The 24,842-nt window shown below is 34.1% G+C and overlaps 3 protein-coding genes across 4 annotated transcripts; 2 read left to right on the plus strand and 1 right to left on the minus strand.

The window, feature by feature from the left end:
• The first annotated feature begins 5,669 nt into the window (after positions 1-5,669).
• On the plus strand, positions 5,670-8,171 carry LOC145108354 (putative ubiquitin-conjugating enzyme E2 18). Its single transcript, XM_079045373.1, has 6 exons — positions 5,670-5,783; positions 5,974-6,077; positions 6,162-6,264; positions 7,030-7,093; positions 7,497-7,585; positions 7,899-8,171. Exons 1-6 carry the CDS (start codon positions 5,754-5,756, stop codon positions 7,992-7,994), a joined length of 486 nt encoding a protein of 161 aa, XP_078901499.1. The 5' UTR covers positions 5,670-5,753; the 3' UTR covers positions 7,995-8,171.
• A 6,918-nt stretch (positions 8,172-15,089) lies between these two features.
• Positions 15,090-16,094, plus strand: LOC145168862 (non-specific lipid transfer protein GPI-anchored 26-like). Its single transcript, XM_079087534.1, has 3 exons — positions 15,090-15,442; positions 15,552-15,650; positions 15,751-16,094. The coding sequence occupies exons 1-3, from the start codon at positions 15,124-15,126 to the stop codon at positions 15,861-15,863; spliced, it is 531 nt and encodes a 176-aa protein (XP_078943660.1). The 5' UTR covers positions 15,090-15,123; the 3' UTR covers positions 15,864-16,094.
• Positions 16,095-20,143: 4,049 nt separating this feature from the next.
• Positions 20,144-23,026, minus strand: LOC145108355 (cysteine synthase-like). 2 transcript variants are annotated; one of them, XM_079045374.1, is made up of 11 exons: positions 22,822-23,026; positions 22,302-22,352; positions 22,115-22,224; positions 21,968-22,025; positions 21,607-21,870; positions 21,397-21,534; positions 21,056-21,107; positions 20,898-20,977; positions 20,651-20,710; positions 20,454-20,534; positions 20,144-20,341 (listed from the first exon to the last, which is right to left on the minus strand). In XM_079045374.1, exons 2-11 carry the CDS (start codon positions 22,335-22,337, stop codon positions 20,252-20,254), a joined length of 969 nt encoding a protein of 322 aa, XP_078901500.1. In that variant the 5' UTR covers positions 22,338-22,352; positions 22,822-23,026; the 3' UTR covers positions 20,144-20,251. The 2 variants fall into 2 exon arrangements, with proteins under 2 accessions (XP_078901500.1, XP_078901501.1); XM_079045375.1 differs by lacking the exon at positions 22,822-23,026 and adding an exon at positions 22,731-22,795.
• Positions 23,027-24,842: the final 1,816 nt, after the last annotated feature.

The raw sequence follows: 24,842 nt of genomic DNA on the forward strand, positions 1-24,842 counted from the left end.
ATATAATCAATAAGATAAGGGATAGAAACATACCAGCAACCACATCCGGTGCTGCTCTGGCCTCCTCTGCTGTAAGATGGAAAGCGCGCCCCTGCCCCCTGGGCCCTCGGGGGCACTGCTCGACCCTGAATCCCGTCAGTAATCCGCAATGTAGCCGGTGCTGGAGCCTGCACCGGCCTGGATGCGAGCTGTGGACAATTGGTCTTCACGTGACCAACCTGATGACAGTGGTATCAGATCCTCATATCCTGAACCAGGGCCGTCTGACGACAATCCCTCGCAAAATGCCCCTCCTGGCCGCATTTGCGGCATCCGCTACCAGACCTACAAACCCCCGAGTGCCCCTTTCCGCACTTGCCACAAGTGCGGCCCTGATGTCCCCCTGACCTGGAATCAGCAGTCTTAGACCGCTTTTGCACTGGCTGAGTCTGTGTCGGGGCCCGACCCTGCTCTCTCAGCTGTAACTCAATCTCAAGCTCTCGCCGCCTGGCGGCCTCCTGTAAATCCAAAAGCGTATCACAACGTTGGGTTGCCACAAACTGTCGAATATCCATCTTAAGCATGCTCAGATAACTAGTCATTTGAGCTTGCTCAGAAGCAAACTCTGGGCAGAACATCGCGTTCTTGGTGAACATACGAGTGATCTCCGTCACCATCTCCCGATCCTGTCTTAACTCCAGAAACTCCTGAGCTAACCGTTCCCGCTCGACTTGAGGAATGTAGCGAGCGCAGAACATATCCCTGAACTGCTCCCAAGTAACAACAACTCTCTGCTCATCCGAATACGACCCAGTCATCAGCCTCCACCAGTCCTTTGCCCCGGACCTCAGCAAGTTCAGGGCACATCTGAACTTCTGGTCAGCAGGACATAAGCACGTGAAAAAACATCCCTCCACGTCAGACAGCCACCTCATGGATTTGATGGGGTCCTGAGTCCCATCAAAAGTAGGGGGCTTCGTGTTGTCGAAGTCCCGATACAGAAAAGCCCGACCGGCTCCCAACCCTGTCGCCGATACAGCCGTTGTAGCTACTGCGGCAGCCGCCTCCGTGAGGGCTGCATAGCGATCATCGAAATACTCCACCATAGCGGTCTTGATAGACCCGAACATCTCCGGCAACTGAGCCCAGAACATAGCAGCAACCTCATCATGTAGGATCTCCCGGATCCTGTCATCCATCTCATCTGGCCTCATCTGGCCGATAGTCTCGGGCGCTGTCGGCGCCTCCTGTCCGCCCTCTCCCTCTCCCTCTCCTGACCCGAATCCAGTCATGAATCGTCATGTAACCACCATGCTGAAAACATACCAAAAGGATATCAAATATTTCACATAACAATCCGGTAACCAACTCCCAATCAAAACCCTAGGGGTTGTGACTTCCTTGCTACGCGTATGGGTCCTGTGCTTTCAGTAGTACGGGCCCATACTACCTTCCACACCTACCCATATTTGTATCAAGTATCATCACAACGCCCTAAAACTATACATAAGCATGGCATGCGCTCAGTCCTCACTTCTAGAGGAAGGCTAAATATCTCATAATCGGCGGACTCATCCGAAACAACCTACCCATCCATGAAACTTCCACCAACCCTGCAACACTCGTGTATGCTAACCATACATAACACTGGACCCTATAGACTTTAGAATACCTGATCCTACCCTAAGCCCTTCATCAGAGAAGAACAAGAAATAAGGCCAAACCAAACATTCTCAGGCTATAAGATCTTAATTATGTACGGTCGTGATGCATACTCTAAGCAATTACAGTAATGGTGTCAATTTCATATCAGGAGAAACCCTACGCTATCAGGCATCATATAATCAGGCGATTCTATCATGCAATTCCTGAAGATCCCTAGCCTAGTACTAGCATGCTGTTCTAATATATCACAAAATCAAATAATCCGTAAGGTATTTTGGGGTCTATCCGCGAGCTCTGGCTGATCGTACCCTTGCATCCTCCTTTATTATTTGAAAACATTTTAAGAAAATCATTTTAAAATCTTGTCCTCAGTTTGAGATTGGAGACACGCGAGTGTTTCCTCCAATTCACTCAAACCAAGGCTCTGATACCAACTTGTAACATTAAAAAAAATCATGCCAAATTTAAACTTTTTAAAACATTTCAAAACCCATGATCATTACAAAATTGGTTTGCAAAATAGTATATTGTGAGAGTATCCCAGAATCAAAACATGAAATCATAAAGTGTGAGGAGCGGTACGATCATGTCTTCGCCTTCCCGCTATCATCAGAAGTACCTGAAACAATAATCAATAGTTGTAAGCTCGAAGGCTTAGTGATTTACCCCAAAAATACCAACGTCATACAGATATAACCATATCATATAACATATAAGCAAACAATACAACATGCGTAATGAGCCATCAGTCTGACTGGACCGAATCTCGGTCCTCAGTCTATCTGGGCCGCTCTCCGAGCCCTCGGCACGTCTGGACCGCCCTCCTCGGGGCCTTCAGCCTATCCGGACTGCTCGCGGGGCCTTCGGCCTGACTAGATTTGCCCGACATGGGCCTACAATCTACCTGGTCCGCCCAGGGTGTCTTGGCCTACTGCACACATTAGGACCTGCCTCAACCCTTTCCCCAAACCAATGAACATGTGCACATAAATATCATACGCTAGCATGCAATAACAGATAGTCATGCAGATCTAACAGATCACTAACATGGCAACCATCCTACAACCAGGATATCAATCTAACAGATTACTAGCATAGCAACCATCCGAAAACCAGGATGAAATCTAACAGATCAATAACATAGCAACCATCCTGAACCAGGATGTAAATTATAGAGGGTCGGCCTTGGTGCCGTAGACCCTGTTGATATAGTGAGGAGAACTCACCTCTCAAGTAGCTCGAATCGATAAAGTCAACTCAACCAAATACAGCTCCAAATCCAACACCTACATCCACCGATGACTTACTTCCATAAATTCTCAAAATACCCCCAGAGGTCAAACTGGTCAACCTTGGTCCAAGTCAAAGTCAACGGTCCATGTTGACCAAACTCGTCGAGTGCAGCTAGCAACTCGTCGAGTTCTTTAAGAGTTCAGAAGGTCATAAAACCCCCACTGACTCACCGAGTTTCCGACCAACTCGTCGAGTCTATGCGTGTCCAAAAGTCGGGAAAAACCGTAGCTGACTCGCCGAGTCACCCCACTGACTCGCCGCGTCCACGACCATCTTCATCGGACTCGCCGAGTTGACCATGCAACTCGCCGAGTCCCTACAGTCCATATCCATACAGATGCTTATTAAGCCATCTTAAGGTTCCATATTGCAGATCCAGCCTCCCAAGGCATGTTTATCACGTAAAGTTGCAAACTTTACGTGCATGCAAGGCTCTAAAGTCTTATAATGACAAAACCAAGCTTGTAATGGAGTTTTACACTTGAAGAGAGGTTCATACTTGCCAAAAATGAAAACTTTATGGACTTAGAGGCCAAGGAGAGTCCAGATCTGAAGTTACAACTTCAGATCTTAGCTTATACCCATGAATGGCTTCTTATTATGCTAGAAAAGCCCTAATCTTTAACCAAATGAGATCTAGAATGAAATGAGGTCAAGGTAACGACTTGATACCTTCCACTAGATGCCAACTGAGGTAGATATCGAATCCACACAAGTTCCTTGCTTCTAGTCAATTGATCTCCAAGCTCTTCTCACCAAGAATCCTCTTCTAAAGCTTAAACACACAATGGAGCACACATACACGTATTAGGGTTTTGCTGAGCTCTCAAAGGACTGTAAAGAGGCTGAAAGAGGCTTATGATTCTTTAAATAGGGTGAAAAACCGCGAAAATTAGGGTTTCATTCCCCAGCTCCTACTCGTCGAGTCCTATATTAGACTCGGCGAGTCGGTCATTTAAACATGTGGCCAAAACCCGCTCCTACTCGACGAGTCAGGGCATCCAACTCGTCGAGTAGACCTTGCAATAAGAAAATTAAAGCCATAAAATTAATACCTGAGAGTCGGGGCGTTACATTACATGGGACAATTCAACTCTAATTTTCACATGTTCCCAAAAGTGTGACAAACCTTATATATGTGTATGTTTATTGTTACATGTTCCATATTGTACTTTTCAAGAGTGATTTATTCCGTCTAACGTTTGTGAAAACATGGTCAGATAAAACCATTTAGGTCTTAGTCAACAATCTTGAATGTTTGCATAAGTAGAGTAACTTATAGATGACCCTCATTCATGTCTCCATGTTATTCCTATTTCTACAAGAAAATTTAGAATACTCTCCTAAGAGTCATATTCACAAACCAAGCGCATGATATGTCATTCGTGGTATATTTTGTGGAAGAAAAATATACTAGTCCATTTATGTTATCCAATATGGTATTAGTAACATGTTGCATTGGTGTAACCATCTGAAGAAGGCCATGCATCCATAAACAATTCTAGATCCATTGTTTTCACTTTATCTGGACAAACGCCTATGTCTATGTTTATCAATTATATACCTTGATTCTAATACTTGGTTTCCTTACTAGTCATAGTTGTGCATATTAAAAACATGTTGATATTATGCATTTTTAAGAAAAACATTAATTTCCTATGATCTATATCTCATATTAGATCGGGGCAACCTAAGCCCACTATCGCTAATGAAAATGTACAACGATAAAGGTATGATACGGAGATATAATGGTAAAACCAAATAAAATAATGCATCCCTAAACTCAAAATATTCAGACAATAAAGGTTCGAAACCAACCGAATATGTTCCAAAAAGACATAACCAGAAATACTAAAAACTAATTCAAAATTAAAAAATGGTAAAGTATATATCCCATCTTCAATATTCTCCAACAGTCTGACATAAAATTGTAGAACAAATCTTTTTGGACTAAGTTGTCATTTTTCCAAACAAAGACATGTTCGGTCTTTTCAAATGATCACTTAGGTGCTGTTTGTTTTTTGAAAAAAACATCTTCAAACCTCTTATTGCTGCGCGGCGCAGCACACGCGCAACACTTTTCATCTCGCAACTGTTTGTTTTTTAGAAGTCTTCGGAGTCAAAAACCTCTGCGCGTGCTCTGTTTGGCACAGCACTTGTACTGCCTCTTCTAACCTCTTCTTCTTCTTCTTTTCTTGCTGTAATTTTGATTATATGTTGCTGAAATTTTATTTCACCTTTTTTTTTTTCGTTTTTCTTTTGTTTATTCTTGTTGAATTTTTTTTCGTTTATTTATATTCAATAATGATAATTTATTAATGAAATATCATTATTTTTTACTAAAATATCTTTATTTTTTGTTGAAATATCATTATTTTTTACTGAAATATCATTAATTGTTGCCGAAATGTTATACATTATTAAATTTTACGTATTAAAAAACTATTTTCGGTTTAAAAAATTAGTTTATTTTAATTTTTTAATATCTGCAGCAGTATGCAGATGTTAAAAAAACAAACACACTTCTTATTACACTCTGTAGCCGTTTGGTCCACCTCTTCTACTGCAGAGGGTTGCAGAGATGGTCCGCAGACTTTTTGAATTTTTGCTTCAGAAAATCAAACAGCACCTTAGTTGATAATGATAATTTTTTAAAAATAAACCTTATTTGGGCTGTAAATGACATTTTTTCTTCTCGAAGTACTAAAATTGTCACAGTGACTGATGCAAAGTATTACTATGAGCCCTCTCGACACAAAAACACGCAGACACAGAAACACCCCTCTCTTTCTTTTCACTTTCTCTCTCTAGAAACGATGACGAGCCCTTCTGCTTCTTCTCGCAAGGTTTCCTATCTCTCTCTCGCTACATCTTTTTCCCTTCTTCTATCATATACTATACATATGTATATCTGTAATTGTATATCTATTATCTGTATATACATCCCTAATTTGAACGACTCCACTCAATTTGCGAATCCCTTTGATCGAGGGGCAATTATGTATGATGATCAGTCCTTGTTGGCTATAATTGCAGGCGCTGAGCAAGATCGCAACAAATCGTCTCCAGAAGGAGCTAATGGAGTGGCAGGTCAATCCACCTGCTGGATTCAAACACAAAGTCACTGATAATCTCCAAAGGTGAGGTGTTTATCGCTATTGCGACTGCTTGAGTTTAATTTTCTTTTGATTTAAGAGCTAATAGTTTGATTTTTTGGCTTAAAGATGGGTAATTGAGGTCAACGGCGCACCCGGGACTTTGTATTCCAATGAAACGTTCCAGCTGCAAGTTGATTTTCCTGAGCATTACCCTATGGAAGCGCCACAGGTCACATAACTTATCATGATTTATTGATTTTTTTTGGGAATTTATTGATTATCAACTGTAGGTAATATTGGGGTTAGTGAATCAAATAGTTAAATTTCTGAATTCTGAACGAAAATTCAATGGGGTGTGTGTGTGTGTTAGGGTTTCTGTATATGTAGAAGAATATCTAGGTGAAGAAAGAACATCCCTTAACCCTTATGTTCACACATAGAAAAAATTGTCTACTTGTTATATACAATGTGTTTTTTTTGTCAATTACCTAATAAGTGTCTTTTTTTAAGCAATTAGAATGTTCATTTCTTTTTTCGGATAACTAAACTATCATAATCTATGATAAGTTTCTTTAAAAAGTGTCATAATGTCCCATAAAAATCTCTAGTCATCTGATATGAAGTCTACTATTTTAAAGGATCACATATGACAAGACTTTCTAAGATCAAAATTCAAGCCATTTTCATGTGTATGACATTTCATATGTGTTGGATAAAATATTCTATGTCTATATCATTTATTTAAAATCTTTGGTTTCAAGATTTTCACTTCTTTTTTTTTAATAATCTAACATGTCGAGTAAATGATCTCATTGTGTGTGCGTTTAGCTCTTTTCTAGGGTTTGACTTTACTAGGGTTTGACTTACTAGCATCGCGTGTTGTTATGTCTTTTTTTTTTTTTTTTTTTTTTCAGATTAATGTTAATTGTTAATAAGTAATTTCTAATTTCTAATAATCTTTATCTTTCTTTTGTTTTCTTTTGTTTTTTGACAGGTTATTTTTATTCCTCCAGCTCCACTTCATCCACACATTTATAGCAATGGCCATATTTGTTTAGGTTTGTCTCTTTACCCTTTTTTCACAGCCGTTTTTATTTTTTATTTTTTTATATGAGATTATTCGTGTTTTCATGAGAAAGATTTTTATAAATGGATATGTTAGATAAACGCAAACTAAAATGGTAAAACCCAAGTCTTATCATGCTCTTACATCTAATTAATCATGTCCATAATTCCATATTGATCCACACTGTCGAAAAAAAATAGTACGTTTCTTTTCTTCCTCTTTTGCAATTGTACACTAAAATTTTAAAATTTCATTTTTACCATTGATTTCTAATTTTACGCATATTTAATTTTCATATCCTCTTCTGTTAAAAATGTTTTCCAAATTCCAAATATACTGCCTCTATTCCATTAAAATATTTTTAATGATTATGAATTTGGCATTGGTGGGTGCAGATATCTTGTACGATTCATGGTCACCCGCCATGACTGTGAGTTCTGTATGCATCAGCATCCTCTCCATGCTATCAAGCTCTTCTACTAAGGTTTGTTTCGAATTTCACTTTCTCTTAAGCACTCTTTGTTACACAGTACACACAGACATGATCACATGACATGACATGACATAACAAGCTGTACTATGTTTTACCTGCATTATACTTTACACAGTCCAAGACATGACATGACATGACATGACCAGAATTAGACTTTTGTTACACGGTACAGGACAAGGACATGACTGACAGAACAAGTTGTACTGTGTTTGCCCTGTGTTGGACTTTTGTTACATATGACATGACAAAACAGGTTGTACTGTGTTTAGCTTTAGTCTGACAGATGAGTTTGTATGTGGTACAGCAACGTCCAAATGATGACGAACGCTACGTGAAGAATTGTAGGAATGGGAGGTCTCCCAAGGAGACGAGATGGTGGTTCCATGATGATAAAGTATAATGGATTATTAATGAGTAAAACTCTGTAAAACAAAGTGCAATCTTTCTCTTTGATTTAAAACCTCATGAGGTTTAGAAAGGATGGATATGGTTCCCTTTCTTTTTCGTGTCTTAAAAAAAAACTAAGGTAAACTTTATATTTAAAACAGTTTCTAACTTAAGAGAAGATTTGGGTGAATTGAATGGCTTATGTACTTGTAAAGTGGTAAGCATTTGTTTCTTTTGGCATGAAAATGCAAGCTCACAAAAGTTTTACAGTATTATTATTTTTTTTAATTATTTTTTTTTGGAATTCGATAATCTACAAAGAAAAACGAATGGATATTAAAAAAGTTTATCAAAACGTTTATGGGCAATACTGAGGAATATACAAAATGGAAAGGTTTCATGTATTTGAAAGTATTAAAATATCAAGATATAGCTTTGTATACAACGGGTCCGTGGATGATTTTTTCATTTGAGAAATTAAGTAATGCAAATAAAATATATGGTTTATTGATTTGTATGATAGTTACAAATATGTTATATTTTATATAGATGAATCAACTTTTTAAATGAAAATAATGCACACAATTATGAAAATATATGCCTTCATTGATTTGTATGTTAACGCCCATTTCTAACTTTTGATTTTATTAGTCAAATTAATCCATACAACCATGTTGGATGTTAGTCAATTAATAAAAAGTAGATGTATTTGAAAGTATCAAGTCGTGTATTTGTGCAACAAAGTGAGACACAAACTTTTATTGTAAAAATTAAGTTAATATGGTGTCAATTAAGTTGGTATGGTGTCGATTGGTTGAGGCGTTTACTTATCGTATTATCTATTTTTTCCAACTTTATTTGCGTGGTTCTAATAATCTAATTAAATACGATCTCTATCTAACAAGGTATATTTTTGTATTAAAATACCAAATTTTCTTTTCCTGAAATATCTTATAACCAAAATTTTCTTATAACCAAAATTCAATATCACATTAGATATTTTCCATCAGAATTCAATATCGTGATACATATTCTCTAAGTAACGTTAAGTAGGGCTCAAAGCTTTACATCCACACCACTTAAAATAGCAATCAACTCTATATCTGAACAATCTTCTGTAAATAGCAATCAACTTAAGGTCTTCAATGATGGGATTTCCGAGAATAAAGATACAAAAGGTCTAGCTCCAATGAGTTTGAACTATAAATATAGCTTATGCTCAAATAGATAGGTTTATTCTTTATACTTAGACTACAAATATTTTCAAGAATAATTTCCACTGTTAGTCCAATAAAGATTGCCTTTAGAGAATATACGACTATTATGTATCTGAGATTATAGAACCCTCCAAACTACGTAGTTTTGATTTAAATATATCCAAACTAATCATTGATCTTTCGGTTACTATTCTTCTTAAAATCATGTACCTTCCGAAACCAAGCGAATCTATGTTTTTTTTTTCTTCATTAGGTCTATAAACCCAAATCATTGAAAGGCATAATTACTAATTCCTATCAATTTTAAAATGGAAAGTAATGTAACATAACTAAAAAAAACATACAAATCATTTAATAAACTTTTTGATAAATGTTTTGGATAGAGTTTTTCTATGGAAGGACAAAATGTTTTGAGTTATATTCATTAAAAAAATATTGTTTTTTAATGACTTTTTACGATAAAAGAATTATGTAATCGATCTTTTTCATTCCATAATTTGACTCAATCATTTGTATTTTCATTGAGAACGCGAGAACGGATCTGGACCATCAAAATATTCAGATATGGGGCTATTATGGGGCTATTATCAAACGGGCCATTTATGTAAACTCTAAAACCATAGGTATTTAAGTGTAACTTGTAAAAGGTCACAAGGCTATAACGGTAATTGCAATTTTAACTTGTTCCTATAATTTCTCAATCACCTCTCATATTGCCGTTTAAATTATTTTCCCCCACCTCATCTCTTTCTCTCTCTATACCTAGGGTTGAATCAATAAACAGCCTCCATCATCTGTATTCCCCCGATTTCTTCCTAATCGCAACATCATCATCGCTCCACCATCTATCGCAGCCCTAATCGGACCTTTGTAAGACATCAACTCAATCATTTATGGTATAGTCGATTTTTCTAGGTGGGCATCGTGCTCCGCCAAACACATCAGATGCGGCGGCATATCGAATCCACGTAGCGCCTCTCCCTCTCCTATCAGACATGTTATCGGGTGGTCTCTAGTGGTGCTCTACGACAACCCTAGCTTCAGAAACTTATACAACATGTCCCGAGTAAAAATCGAAGACTTTGGTTTTTCCAACTCCGACTTGCTTTTCACCGATCTGAGAAACCCTGGATGGATGAGAATCGCTCCGGCCAGTCTCAGTGGATGGAGGTTTTCTCCGGTGCTATCTCCGATGAGGAAAACACGGTTGACGTCTCCTTTACTAGACAACCATGGTTGGTGTGTTTTTTCGTTAGCCAAATCTTGGAGCCAGAAAAGGGTGGAGTAAGCTTCATTGATAACAGTAGGGAGTCGATGCTTATGGGCAAAAGGGTGGAGGTACTTCATTGTGGTTTTGTGTGGGGTCGAAATCTGAAAACAGAAGCAAGTAAGAATATCATATGGGTTTACGTTATATTTATTTATGATTACAGTCACAATTCTAAATGAATGTATAGTACTATAGTATATGAGTTTATATTATATTTATTTATGATTATAATTACAAATTTAAATGAATAAAATATATAGTGTATTTTGGGTTTTCATTTTTTGTTTAGATATATTAATTGTTTATACGTACTGGTTTTGATTTATTAATTGTTTGTATGAGTTTTGTTTTGTTTTTTTTGTTAGGTTTGAAGTTATATTAATTGTTTATACGTACTGGTTTTGATTTATTTTTTGATTTATTAATTGTTTGTATGAGTTTTGTTTTGTTTTTTTTGTTAGGTTTGAAGTTATATGTGGTTACCAGACAACATTCAGAATTTTAGGTGAGACGATTAAGCCTACAACAAGTGCAGCAAAGTGGACAAGAAATTGGTGGTAAACATGAAAGACAAGGTGTCAAATTTGTTAAGTATCACTGAAGTTGGTTACACAAGCACGTGGATTTTAGCAGCAAAAAATAATCATAGATGTTGAAGCAACGATTTCAAGTTAAAAGATTCAAAACAAAAATATATAAGAAAGCTACAATATTTTATGTTATATTCATTTATAATTACAACTATTTTAAAAGTTTTTATCAAAATATTTTTCTTTATTCATTTTTTTTATTTGTTTATGATGATTATACATGTATTTAATTATCTATGTGTATATTGGGATTTATTCATTAATGATTACAAATGTATTTGGTTTTTAATCTTTATATCATGCTTTATTTGCTTATATTTACAATCATATTCATATATGATTGCAACCATATTTAGATTTGTCAGCTTTACAAAAATTTATTAAAAAAACTAAATTTATAAAACCATAAAACTATATTGTGTTATTATTTATGAACAGATGTTTAATCTAGATATAAGTAGCCAATATGTTTTATTTATTTATGATTATAGTTGTATTGTAATTTTTCTTTATAAATTGTGCTATATTCGTTTATTATTATAACTTAATTCATCTATTCATTCACGATTACAACAAATTCATATATGACTACAAATATGTTTTTATTTTTGTATGATTACACATATTAAGTTGAAATCATTAATTCATCAATCTTTTTTATATACTCGTAAAAAAATAAAAAATAAAAAACATTTTTTAATCATGGTAAAAATATTTTTTTTAATAATCTGATTGATTAAAAATAGATTAAATTTATTTTTAGTTTTTAGGTAAGAAAATCAATTAATTAGATAATATCCCATGATTGTAGGAATTAATTAATTATCCATATTTAATTACATTGTAAAATTCCTTTTACACCCTTATGGAATGATTGGTCTACAACTGTTCTCGCGTTCTCAACCTTTTAGGTGTTCTTATTTGATCCTCTCCCTATATATATATATATATATATATATATATATATATATATATATATATATATATATATATATATATATATATATATATTATAAAACATATTAGTTAGATGGATTTCAAGTCTTTTTAATTAGGTGTTGTCCTCCCACAACTAGTATATAATATACTCATTGTGAGACCCGTGTACTACATAAATTTATTAAAAAACATGAGTTTATTTAAAAAAATAAATATAAAGGTCTAAATTTATAAGAGTTTGAATTTATAGTGAAAATAAAAAATATTGAATTATTGAAATTGAAATGTTCATTTCTTTTTTAAATTTAAATAAATAAACAAATGCAGCATCAACCAACGGAAAAACGTAGTCACAGACTGTGCTATAATGCACCCCAAAAAGGGAAGAGCTCATTCTCAATCTCATTCGTACGATGTCTACTTCTTTACTATGGATCATGTCTTCGGAGGCTAATGTCGGTGAATCAGTTAATATGACATAGATCGGAGAATGGTTAAATGCTTCTTTGGGAAAGAACTCCTTGCTAACTGCTTCAACTTTCGACTAGGGCAGCAGCTCCCTCTTGCACAACTCCCCCGAACAGCCCAGATCTGATTCACTTTTAGAACCTCTTCATCTATTCCTAACCTTAAGAGCTTATTCAAAAAGTCATTTTATAGAGTAAGACCGTTACTAAGAAGGAAAAAAGCCCCCCATCTTGTTCGACAACAAGCCCAAGCCCTTCTCCTCAAAGAGCACTAGTTGCATTTCAAATTCTAAAAAATCTAAAAGGCGTTCTCCAAGCCACTTCTTGTATGCTTTGATTTGATTCAAAAGAAGTTCGCTTTCTCTGCTTTTCAAAAAACACAAATATAGGGTCTTTACTTTAATTCATCATTGGACTGGTTTTCAGTTCAAGAGTCCCCTATTGTGTATTTTGATGCCCCTATCTTCAAAGGCAGAAGAAAAACATCATATTTGAATGATTTAGAAATGAATATCAGAAAAAGGATTGACGGATGGAAGGCCAGGTTTCTCTCTTTTGGTGGCAAGCTCACTCTCTTAAAATCAGTCATTTCCCCTATTCCTATACTGCCAAGACCAAACTTGAGAGGCAGTTTCACCTTGACAAAACAAATGAAGTAAAGAATCCTGTTGACTTCTAATGCAGAAATTCAATTTATAAGGCATTTGAAAGCCCATGTATCTGAGCTTGTCATTCATAGGAAGAGCATTCCTGAGGAATCTCCAGAAGAAGAGAATAAACCCATCTTAGGAGGAAGCCACTGGTTCCATAATAAAGACCACCAAGGACTTTTCTGGCCATGAATTCTGGAAAAATGCCAATAGGAAGCAGAGGAGAAAAGACCTGAAGGGGAATGATGCCAAACTAGTCTATCTAGGATGTCAGAATCTAGACAGATATCTTACAAAATAGATTGAGCCTCTGTGGATAAGCTAGGCAGAACTAAGGTAGAAAAATCCGTAAAGAAAGTCTAAGGTAGTTGCCGGTCCATTTTACTTTTTTTTATAATGTGCTGGATTCCTACTCTGAGTAGGCTTTTTCGTGCGTGCCATTATAGGAGTCTTAATTAGGCTTTAATTTAAGAATTTTGATATTGAAAAGAAAGTGCACTGATGAAATTGATATCAATTTATTATTACATTTATTACACTTATTACATTTATGAAATTTAATAAAACGAAAAGTAAAATCATAAAATGGCATATTAAAAAATTTATTTAAAATAATCACAAAATTACATGTGGCAAAATGAATAAGAATTTAACATGTGACAAAAAAGATTTATAATTATTAGGATAGATAACGTCAAGTATGTGTGCAATAAAGCTCCCCTGGACTTCTATGTTATATATTGATATTGATGTTCTATTAGGGTTGGTTCAAATATATAGTGGGCCAATGGCGAAAAAAATAGGCCCAAAAGACATAAATATAATAAAAATTAAATCGAAATTAGACACGTTGTTATAAAATTCACTATTAATATTCAAAAACACAAACATGGTCAAAACATTATAAAAACAACTAATTTAAAGAAAAACACTTCTAACATTTTTAGATAAGTTAGTTTTTTCTCTATATAATTATACCATATAATTTAGGAGTTTTGGACCCCTTAAATACATGGGCCTGGGCGCCAGTGGGCGGTCACCCGGGTTGTCCACCGTCAGGGTCGGACTTGAGTTCTACAATGATCCAACATAACCATCACAATTTTTTCATATATCTAAGGTTTTGTAATATATTAATTAATTACGTTATTCCTCCAAAAAGTCTAGCTAGCGTTGTAAACAACGGATAATTACAAATTTAAGCAGAAAAATAAAAATGTTTTAACGGATATTGTTTTGGGAATAAGAACATCATATCCAATATTAAGTCTCATAGCATATCTGTTTTTTCAAAGAAATTGTAAATATAATTATTTAGATGACCTTCCGTAGATGACCTCTATTGGCAACTTTTTCCTACCAATATTCAGTAGAATGATCTAAGCAGCAGCTAAAAAATGTTGAATGTCTTTAAGTATATCTTAAAAGACATACTAAATGTTTGGGTTGTTTTATTTTAATATTTAGTAAATATTACTTATCGTTAAAAATAAATATCGGAGTATACTTTAATGAAGTATTTGGATATGAAATACACTTTAATAATGAAAAGTACACACTCTATATCAACTGGATGTACATGTTACATAGCAAGAGCCAACACATATTCTCTCTACTTATAATATTTAAAAAAGTAAAACTGATAAATGTCGATTGTTATTGAATGAGAAACTTGCTCATCATAATCAGTATTCCGTATATTATTTAGGCGATCAAAAACGTAGCTTTGTCTTGAAATTTTTCGGGATAATGCCCATAGTACTTGATTTTAGACACTATCACGAAAAATATTCATTGTATAGAAAACTTGTGTATACTATATGTTTGAAAATATTTTATTATCAACCGTGCTTGATCAGCAATTTGCAATTTGGATGCTAAAAGGTCAAATTGTAGGCTACATCATTAATTAATGCAATCACAAACCAAATTGATAATGCTCTTTGCCTTTAAAACCACCAATACATTGAAGGAAAGAAGTAAATTCATTTTGATAGATATCGATCGAAATGGGTTTCACTAGTAATCTTGGGTTAGCGCTTTTCCTACTATCACTGTTTTGGGAAGGTTCGATGGGTCAATCTGGGTGCACGAATGTGCTCATTGGAATGGCTCCATGCCTAAACTATGTTACGGGGAGTTCCAAAACACCATCTTCTTCTTGTTGTTCATCTCTTGCAAATGTCGTTAAATCACAACCACAGTGCCTTTGCACTGCTCTTGATGGTAGCACTATGGCGTCACTAGGAATCAGTATCAACAAAACTATCGCATTAGCACTTCCAGCTTCATGCCATGTGAAGACCCCACCTGTTAGTCGATGTGGTGGTATGTATAATGTATTGATAGACTTGTATATATTCACATGTTTATCTTATTGTTATAATGATATATTTCGTACTTTGATACTAACTATTGTTACTATATATATAATCAGGTGGAAATAATGCACCAGTGATGGCTCCAGTTAGATCTCCCCAACACTCACATGGTGAATACTTGAAAGGACCTTCACCAGCCAGCATATTTTTCGAAGGTATGAGTTCATATGATGTTTATATTATGCTTATAACAAGATATATAACTATAAAGCAAATCCAACGTGGTGAAACTTTTGTACATGCATATGTAAACAGGATCCAAACAAGTTATGTCAACCGGTGAAACATCTGATGCTGCTTTTTTACGTAAGTATATGCACCACATGGTCTTATCAGGTATTGTGATCATGGTAGGTTTGCTACCTTGAAGGCTTGAACCATTAGCAATATCTAAGTGACTCCTTTGGAGATGTACTATAAAAAAAAATAAATGATGTGTGTTTGCAGTTATGTGTTGTTTGTTGTTTTCTTTTCATGTCATCTATTATAAACATGTAATGTTGTTTTGAGTATTTGTAATGGATGTTTGTTCCACGAGTCTCCTCTTGTATTGTATGGTGAAATTTGGTTCCATTTTATATAATTAGTGAATTTCAATCCGTCACGTGTTGTATCATATATTATTTCCCATTTCTTATCATTGTTTTTTTTTCTTATTTAAACCGTAAGAGCTCAACTTCACCTCATTTTTTGCAGTCTTTGTTCCTAAGATGACCTTTTTATGGGCTTCTCAATGCTAATAAATTAATATGGTTCGACACACCCTTAGCTATTAAGAAATAAAAATTTTGTATGTTTATTAGTATAATGATCATAATACATCTTTATTGTTTAACAATGATACTGATACATTCTTTTTGTAAATAGTAAAAAAAAAACATAAATAACCTAATATAGGTATTTAACTGTTTGTAAATAAATATATAAGTTTTTATTTTGATATATTTTGCTTATGAATATTAATATATTTTACTTATAATTTAAGCCTTAATTAAGAAACAAATCATGTATATACTTTTTTGACATACAAATTGAATTCAAAGTTCAAACCCAAAACCTTCAAAATCTTCTTTTTGATTCGCTGCCATACGATTTCTTTTTGTTTGATAATTAAGGTGGAGTGTAGGAAATCCCGTATCTATCTTGGGTTTTGAGAGCAAATAACTGATGCACGATTTATAGCTTGTAATTGACATCTTCACCACCTTTGTAGTACAACTCTTGTAATTCTTTGTAGCTGTCGTAAAATGCTTTAGTCTTCGAATATCAAGCTTCTCCCCCATGCGTCAAAATTCATTTAAGATTATTTTGTCCGATATCCATACGTCAAAAATTCATGAAAAACATTTTAAATAAATAACTAAATAAATATCGTGACTGTATTTGTGACCCTATATAACCAAAAGTTTATATTTAGGGATATATATGATTCAAAAAACTCGAACATGCACTAACTCAAAAATATCTTTTAATAATTAAACAGCAATATTAAACCATACATAATTTTATCTGACTTTAATAACATCATATTTAATATGAATCAATATCCAATAAAAATTGAAATATATTTATGTGTTAATAAAAACCAAATGCATATTAGATGGATATTATTTCATCTTTTTTGTATACGTTCTTTGTAATTAGAACATGTCAATTTGAATATAGATCGTTATCTAATAAAAATCGAAATATATTTTTCTAAGAAATTAAAAAAAAAATCAAGATTATTTTAAGGTAAATCGCAGTTGGGAGCAGAGGAAATCGCAGGTGAAGCACACTCACTTGCGATTTGTTTAGAAAAATCTAAGAAAAACCTTTTAGAAGACAATTCACAGCCAGATGATAGCAAATAGCGGATGAGGTCTAGCCATCTCCTATTTCCTTAGCTAATTTCTTCATTTGGGTTTTCTAGCTGATCACCAATCACCATCGATCATAACCGCTTTTACAACCAATCGAATCCTATTTCTTTTTCTTTTTCATAGAGCATGAAAAAGAAAATTGTAATTTAATTCCTTCCGATAGCCACTTCACCTTGAAATTTTGATAATAATATAAAGATTTATTTTATGAAATTTAGCCACTCTCTTCGACATAAGGGAGCCTTTTCTGCTGAATTGATCTAGGCCCACCTCAAGAGCCTTCAACTTGCACAAAAGCTCCTTTCTTTCTTCATTTCTTTGGGCCATGTTAGACATACTCCAACTTCTCAAACACTTTCTTCAATTGTTCTAAATTTATTTTCAAAAACCACAAGGTCACCAAATATAATAAAGTCGGCATTAAAGTCATCAAATATAATAAAGTCACTCGGGTGTGAATTCATGAGCATGACTAATTGATTCCATAGCTCTTTTTTCCTCTGTCGTTCTTGTGGCGCATACACATTAATTAATTACAAAAAAATCTTCCAATTCAACAAAATCTGCTAACCTTCAACAATGACATAATTATCCATAAACAAAACTTTATTTTTTTTTTATTTTTTTTAAATCGTTGGATCCCAAACAGTAAGAATCCCATCTGACCTTTGCTGTGTACAAATACATACAAAGCTCTATTTTCTTTTTATCATAAGGGACGCAATGGAATGCCAAAATTCTCCAAACTAGTAATTTAGATGCAAATATAGTTTATTTATCATAAGCGACGCAATAGAATGCTACAACAGTACAAACTAGTAATTTAGAAGCAAATGTAGTCTACACCCATGATTTATACACTCAAAGCCAAAACTTACGAATAAAACTTTTATAGATTGCAATGTCATTATCAATTGATCTTTCTTTCTGATTGGCAGGCCGGTCCTGACGGTGGGAAACCTGGGCGACCACCCAGGGCCCACGATTCTAAGGAGCCCAAAATTTCTGAAATATATAATATATATACATATATAAAAAATAAATTTTGTGTATATGTCTTCTAAGGGCCTAATTACCAAATTAACCTAACTTTAGCCCAATGAAATAACCTCTTTTTGTCTAGACTCTGGAACGCTTTTTGAAGTAACGTTAAGCAAACACTACGGTTTAGGGCGTCTTTCATGAATCTACATCAGACGGGAACCAATTAATCAAATTGACACCTCGTGAAACCTAATCTTTGCCTCGTGAATCAACATCAGAATAATGATTCATAATCAGTTATGTCGCGTGACTTCTTCCCTTCTCGTAGTCTCTTACCAGCCTTCAGATTATAATCAGTTATGTCGATTGAATGCAAAATTGCAAAGCACCCGACGAATGAGATAAAAATCATAAGGTTAGCTATAGATTTTTTTTGTTTGTTTTTTTCCTCTAATTCTTTTGATTCTCATTCTGATTTGATTTCTTATTCACGTTCCTTATAGTTTTAATTATTTATTTATTTATTTTGTTTGTGTATCTGTGTCTCAGATTGCTGGAGACTGGACTGTCAATTCTTTATAGCTTCTACCTACGTTTTCATATTTTTTACTTAACAAGATAATTTTTTTGTAGATATCTGATTCAGAACTCAAAATGTTAAATCCAATTCTAATTATTTTGATATTTTAGTGTTGTTTCTGATTTTATTTTGTATTCACATTCCTGGTCCTGTTATCTAATCAAATGCTGAAAGCTTATATATATATATATATATATATATATATATATATATATATATATATATATATATATATATATATTTTGTTCTCAGATTTCTCAAGACTTGACTTTATATCTTCTACCTACGTTTCAGATTTTTTTTACTTAAGAAGATAATATTTTTATTGATATATGATTCAGAATTCAAAACTTTAAATCCATTTCTAAATTCAGATGTTTGATTGTTTGTTTTTTATTTTATTTTGCAGTTGCACCTTCATTTTAATTGAATATGATATTAGGCTTCTACAACTTTGAGACATAACTCATATATCAAAAGTCAGATGTAATCTTTTCCCATAAGTAGATATTGTTTAGTTATTGACAGTCTACAATGTTTTAAAAAAAAAACAATTATCCGGAAGCCAAAAAAGGAAGAAACGAAAAAATTCTGATGCCTTCAATCAAACTTATAAAGGATCTATACATAATTTTTTTTAAACCATCGAGTTCGTCTAGTTTGAATGAAAACGATATTAGTTTGAATGCAGAAAAACTAATTTGAATTAAAATGATACTAATTTCTCTTTTAGGTAACGTTGTGGTCATATTTATGTTTTTAATATTAATAGTGATTTTTGTGGACTTTGTAACGACATGTTTATTTTTAGATTAAATTAAATTTTATTTATTATTCTGGGGGCCTACTTTTTCTTTTCGCCATGGGCCCGCAATACGTTTGGACCGGCCCTGCTCCTCGGTCTTGACATAATTTTTTTATCAAATAACAAATTGTTGTGTAAAAAGTAGTTAAATCAATAATACATAAGGACATCCTTGTTGAGCTTTTGATCATTTTTAAATAACTAAACACTAAAATAATTCTTATCACCTTATTATGTTTTGTTAAATACATTTCTCATAGCGAATAAACTCAATATCCAGAATAGTTATTGTTACTCTTTTAAATATTTTAAATTATTGTTACTCTTTTAAATATTTAAATATTTTTCCTAATAAGCATTTTAAAGTTCAAATTTCTTTAACAAAAAAAGAGAAAAAAAAAACTATTTACAAGAATATTCTTAAAAAAATTTAAATTAAAAATTTGACAAAAACTAATAACATCATGAATTGATCAAGAATCTTAAGCTTTTAATCCGTTTATCAAACTAAATGATAACAATGACTCACTCAACCGGCAAGTTCTCCACTTCTTCTCTCACTGAATCAAACAAAACCGTCGACAAATAACGCTCCCCAAAGCTCGGAAAAAGCACCTGCTCATTTTATAAACAATTAAATGCAAGAAAAAAAACGTTACCTTATTTTTGAAAAATAAAGAAACAAATTTTGAAATGGCAATTTGAAAAAGATTAATGATTATCTTACAACAATGAGCTTTCCGGCATATTCCGGCCGTTTCCCTATTCTGATTGCCGCCGCCGCTGCCGCCCTGGATGAAATTCCGACCTACCGGAGTTGCAGACAGTAAATGAAAGTATGTTGTTATTTCTTGAAGTACAAAAATAAATAAATAAATAAATAAACTTGAAGGAATCAATTTGTAATATTCTTTATGAACATACCAATAAACCTTCTTTTAGTGCAAGAAGTTTAGCAGTTTCAATGGCTTCTTCACTAGATATCTGAAAAAAATCCAAACGCACGAGATAACAAGCAATTTTTATAAGTACAATATCTTAATAAGAAATAATAGAACAATATGATTGGATAGATTTGTCAAAGTACAATGTGTTAATACGAAAAAAAGTTAAAATAAACAAAAGTACACTATTTCTTGCATCTAGCCATATAAACAAGTTACATGCTCACCATTATAACTTCATCAAGAATGCTAACATCCAAAACATCAGGAATAACACCAGCACCAATTCCTTGGATCTTATGAGGTCCTAAAACACATAATAAACACCATTTATAACACATTCAAAAATCATAAAAGGCAAATGTAGTAAAAAAAATACTCTTACCTGGTTTTCCACCATTTAGAACAGCACTTTCAGCCGGCTCTACACCATAGACCTAAATTCAAATCATGCCGTGTCAGATAAACAATAAAGTATTTGTTACATTAGACTAGACTGGATGAGACAGGACTGGACAAGACTGACATTCATCTGTCCTACATATAAAGTGTAATTTTTGTCTTATTAACATCAGTCATTGTTCGTCGGATAAACAATAAAGTTATTTTTGTTACATTACAGGACTTGATTAGACTGGACAAGACTGGCAACATTTATCTGTCCTACATATAAAGTGTAATTTTTGTCCCATTGACATCAGTCTGAGTTCTAGTCCAACTGTTCACCTTTATGTTGACATTTTTCTCCTTAAGAAACTTCCCGACACCCGTCACAGTACCACCCGTCCCTACGCCGGAAACAAAAGCGTCAACTTTCCCTTTAGACCCGTCCCATATCTCCGGGCCCGTTGTTTCATAATGAATCTACAAAGTTACATATCCACATAAAATGTCAAAAATACCCTTTTCTAGATATCATAAGAAAGAAATATTTACCTTTGGGTTTGCAGGGTTTTCAAATTGCTTAAGGAAGTAGCTATTGGGTGTTTTCGCTACTATTTCTTCGACTTTTTGAAAAAAATCCTCGATGCCTTTGGATGCATCCATGATGCGTAATTCAGCTCCAAAAGCTCGCATAACAATTCTTCTTTCGATGCTGTATGTTGATGGCATTGCTATGATAAGTTTGTAACCTCGAGTTGCTGCAATGAAAGCCAACCCTATCCCCGTATTGCCACTTGTCGCCTCCACAAGAACAGTCTTTATAAAAAAGAAAACATTAATCCCCTTGTTAATAATTTAATCAAGATTAACTTGTATAAAAAGGTAAAAGTATGTTCATATAATCATATCTAACCTTCCCAGGGGTAATCAGACCCTTCTCTTCTGCGTCTTTTATCATACTAAGTGCAATCCTATTTGTTCAAGTTTAAAGAATGAAGAATGATCAAATCAAAACAAATAACAAAAAGTTATGGAGTCAACGAAAAGAAAGAAAGTTGACCTGTCTTTTACACTGGAACAGGGTTCCATGGTTTCTAATTTCGCAGCGATACAAGCACCACAACCATCCACAATTTTTTTAAGATAAACCATTGGAGTGTTTCCTATTAACTGCAGGGATTAAAACGATTGAAGTGATTCGATTTAATGGAAATTAACTGAGTAAGATTTTCAAGGAGTGGATTTACTTCGGTTACATCTTCTGCAATTCCAATGGCTTCCATGTTGTTTTGAGGTTACTGAATGATGATTAGAGGAAAGAAGTTAGCAAATTCGATCAACAACACAGAAATGTCATAGATAATCAAATACAGAAGCTTTGAGCACAATATGAAAATTAGTTTTTTGACCCCAATACAGAAGCTTTTATCAAATTGACCAACAACACATGAATGTCATAGATAATCAAATAGCTAACCAGAAAGTCCACAAATTTATCATGTTCGAGAGAAAATAGAGCATCAAAACAAATTCGATCAAAAACCCACAATAATTAGAAGCCAAAACAACATAAAAGAGCACCAGAATCGAAAAATCCCAATCTTTCCCTTAGGATTTACCCAGAGTTCTAAAGAAAATCAACACAAGTCAAAGTGAACACGTCGAACAATCCATACCTAAAGAAAAATCAGTTCCTTTGTGGTATTTAACCAATGGATTACACATTTACACTCGAGAATAAATCGAAAACTAAGTAAAACATAGTACCTTTTAAATTGTATGAGAATATTTTTGGACAATGGCCACAGAGATGGATAGAAAACTAGAAATGGGATTGACTTTATCTGGGTTTGAAGCGCGTGACTCCAAAATCTTGGACTGAATCTTTGATTATAAAAATGGTGGCCGGTAGCCGGAGGACCGGTACCGGTCCGGCCGGATAGGATACATGGATCTTGAACCGGTTTGACCATGAGGTCAAAATGACCAAAAGATAAAAGGGGGCGTACGAAAGGATACGATAATTGTCTGCCAATGGTTCCAAAACTCTGAGCCAAAAGTAATTGTACGAATTAAAAGGTTTTTTTGGTTTTTTATGTGCTATTCATATGCAAATATGGCGTCCTGTTTATAAATAACCAAACAATTTTAAGATAAGATAAAAGATTGAAGTCATCTTATGATTCTTAGGCGAGTGACAGAAATATATGGGGTCCATAAGCTTCCCTCAAATTTGTAACTAGATATTGTTAATTGTTTTAAGAGTTGATGGACGTTGATTAACAGGCATAATCACAGGATCAATTTTATATATATGATATATCTTAAACCAAATGAATAACACTTGGAAGGAATAAGAAATTCAATTATGTTTTAAGATGATGCGATGCTTGATTCATTTCTTCCCGAGTTTACTGGATTATGATGGATAGATGTCACCCTCTCACTCATGAAAATGGTGTTTTATACTTTTATAAAGTGTAAAAACTATGAAGAAGAACTATTGATTAGGGATGAGCATCGGAACCGGGTACCCGCTTTTGGAACCGGAACTGCCTCGGAACTGCCGGTTTTGGAACTGGAACCGCCTAAGGCGGTTCCGGATCCTAAAGTTATGGAACCACCTTAAGCGGTTCCGGTTCCGGTTCTCGTTTTTTCGGAACCGCTACCCGCTGGGTACCCGCCGGAATATATATATATATATATATATATATATATATATATATATATATATATATATATATATATATATATATATATATATATATTATTTCATATAAATATGTGTGTTACTTAGACCGGTTTAGAATATATATCGGTCCAATTTTGTCCGTCTTTGGTCCGAATTGATTTGATTCGGATCGAACTAAATTGCGGTTTTATCGATAAAAGTTAACAAAATTAATGTAACCGGGTTACCTGCTCCCGGAACCGGAACCGCCGGTTCCGGGACTGGTTCCAAACATTTAAGAACTGCCTAGAGCGGTTCCGGTTCCGGTTCTAACTTTCTAGGAACCGCCGGTTCCGGTTCTCACCAAATGAGGCGGGTACCCGCTTATGCTCATCCCTACTATTGATTCTCCGTTTGATTGTTTATTAATTGAGTGATAAATGTATCAGTTACGGGCGTGTTCGGCAAAACTAGCTGGTAGCGGTTAGCTTGTAGCTGGTAGCGGTTAGCTTGTAGCTTGTAGCGTTTTGTTAAACACTACATGAAGTAGCTTTTGGATTTAGAGCATTTTGTTTAAACTAAACGCTAGAATCTTGTAGTGTCAAACGAGACTTTCTGTTCAAAACAGAGCGTTTTGTCAAACGCTAGAAGCTAGAAGCTCTCAAATGTTCCGTGCCGAACACGCCCTACATCATAAAGGAAAGAATTAGAACAAGACAAAAGTAGTCCCCCAAGTTACAAACATATGTCATATCCATAATATTATATATATTTTAGTCTAAGGACTTGTCATGTCATTATATATATTGTACATGTATATAAAATAGTCTTAAGGCCATAGTAATGGGTTATTTTTCAACATTCTCGTACTTAGTTGAGTGACTATTTTAATACATGCCTTATTATATTGGCCAAGTTAATTTCATTTCATTATATATTACCACTAAAAGCGGGAGGAATGACGTAAGGCATGATAAAAGAAAGAATTATTAAAGAAGAAGACATCTTTGAAGATAACGATGCATTATAGACGATAATAATTCTATTTTGTCTTTTATAATTATGTAAAGTAGAGTGTCGGTAGTGTGTAGCATTATTATAATGTGACATAAAGTCT

This window comes from Lactuca virosa, chromosome 4 (genome assembly GCF_052849685.1).
Source record: "Lactuca virosa cultivar CGN04683 chromosome 4, Lactuca_virosa_CGN04683_v6, whole genome shotgun sequence".
In the NCBI taxonomy this organism is placed as follows: Eukaryota; Viridiplantae; Streptophyta; class Magnoliopsida; order Asterales; family Asteraceae; genus Lactuca; species Lactuca virosa.

Coding starts and splice junctions, on each gene's coding strand:
- LOC145108354 (XM_079045373.1), top strand. CDS start 5,754: ATGACGAGCCCTTCTGCTTCTTCTCGCAAG. Junction 6,265..7,029: donor ACCCTATGGAAGCGCCACAG/GTCACATAACTT, acceptor GTTTTTTGACAG/GTTATTTTTATTCCTCCAGC. Junction 7,586..7,898: donor TATCAAGCTCTTCTACTAAG/GTTTGTTTCGAA, acceptor TATGTGGTACAG/CAACGTCCAAATGATGACGA.
- LOC145168862 (XM_079087534.1), top strand. CDS start 15,124: ATGGGTTTCACTAGTAATCTTGGGTTAGCGCTTTTCCTACTATCACTG. Junction 15,443..15,551: donor ACCTGTTAGTCGATGTGGTG/GTATGTATAATG, acceptor ATATATAATCAG/GTGGAAATAATGCACCAGTG. Junction 15,651..15,750: donor AGCCAGCATATTTTTCGAAG/GTATGAGTTCAT, acceptor ATATGTAAACAG/GATCCAAACAAGTTATGTCA.
- LOC145108355 (XM_079045374.1), bottom strand. CDS start 22,337: ATGGAAGCCATTGGAATTGCAGAAGATGTAACCGAA. Junction 22,225..22,301: donor TTGCAGAAGATGTAACCGAA/GTAAATCCACTC, acceptor TAATCCCTGCAG/TTAATAGGAAACACTCCAAT. Junction 21,108..21,396: donor AGAAAAATGTCAACATAAAG/GTGAACAGTTGG, acceptor ATTTGAATTTAG/GTCTATGGTGTAGAGCCGGC.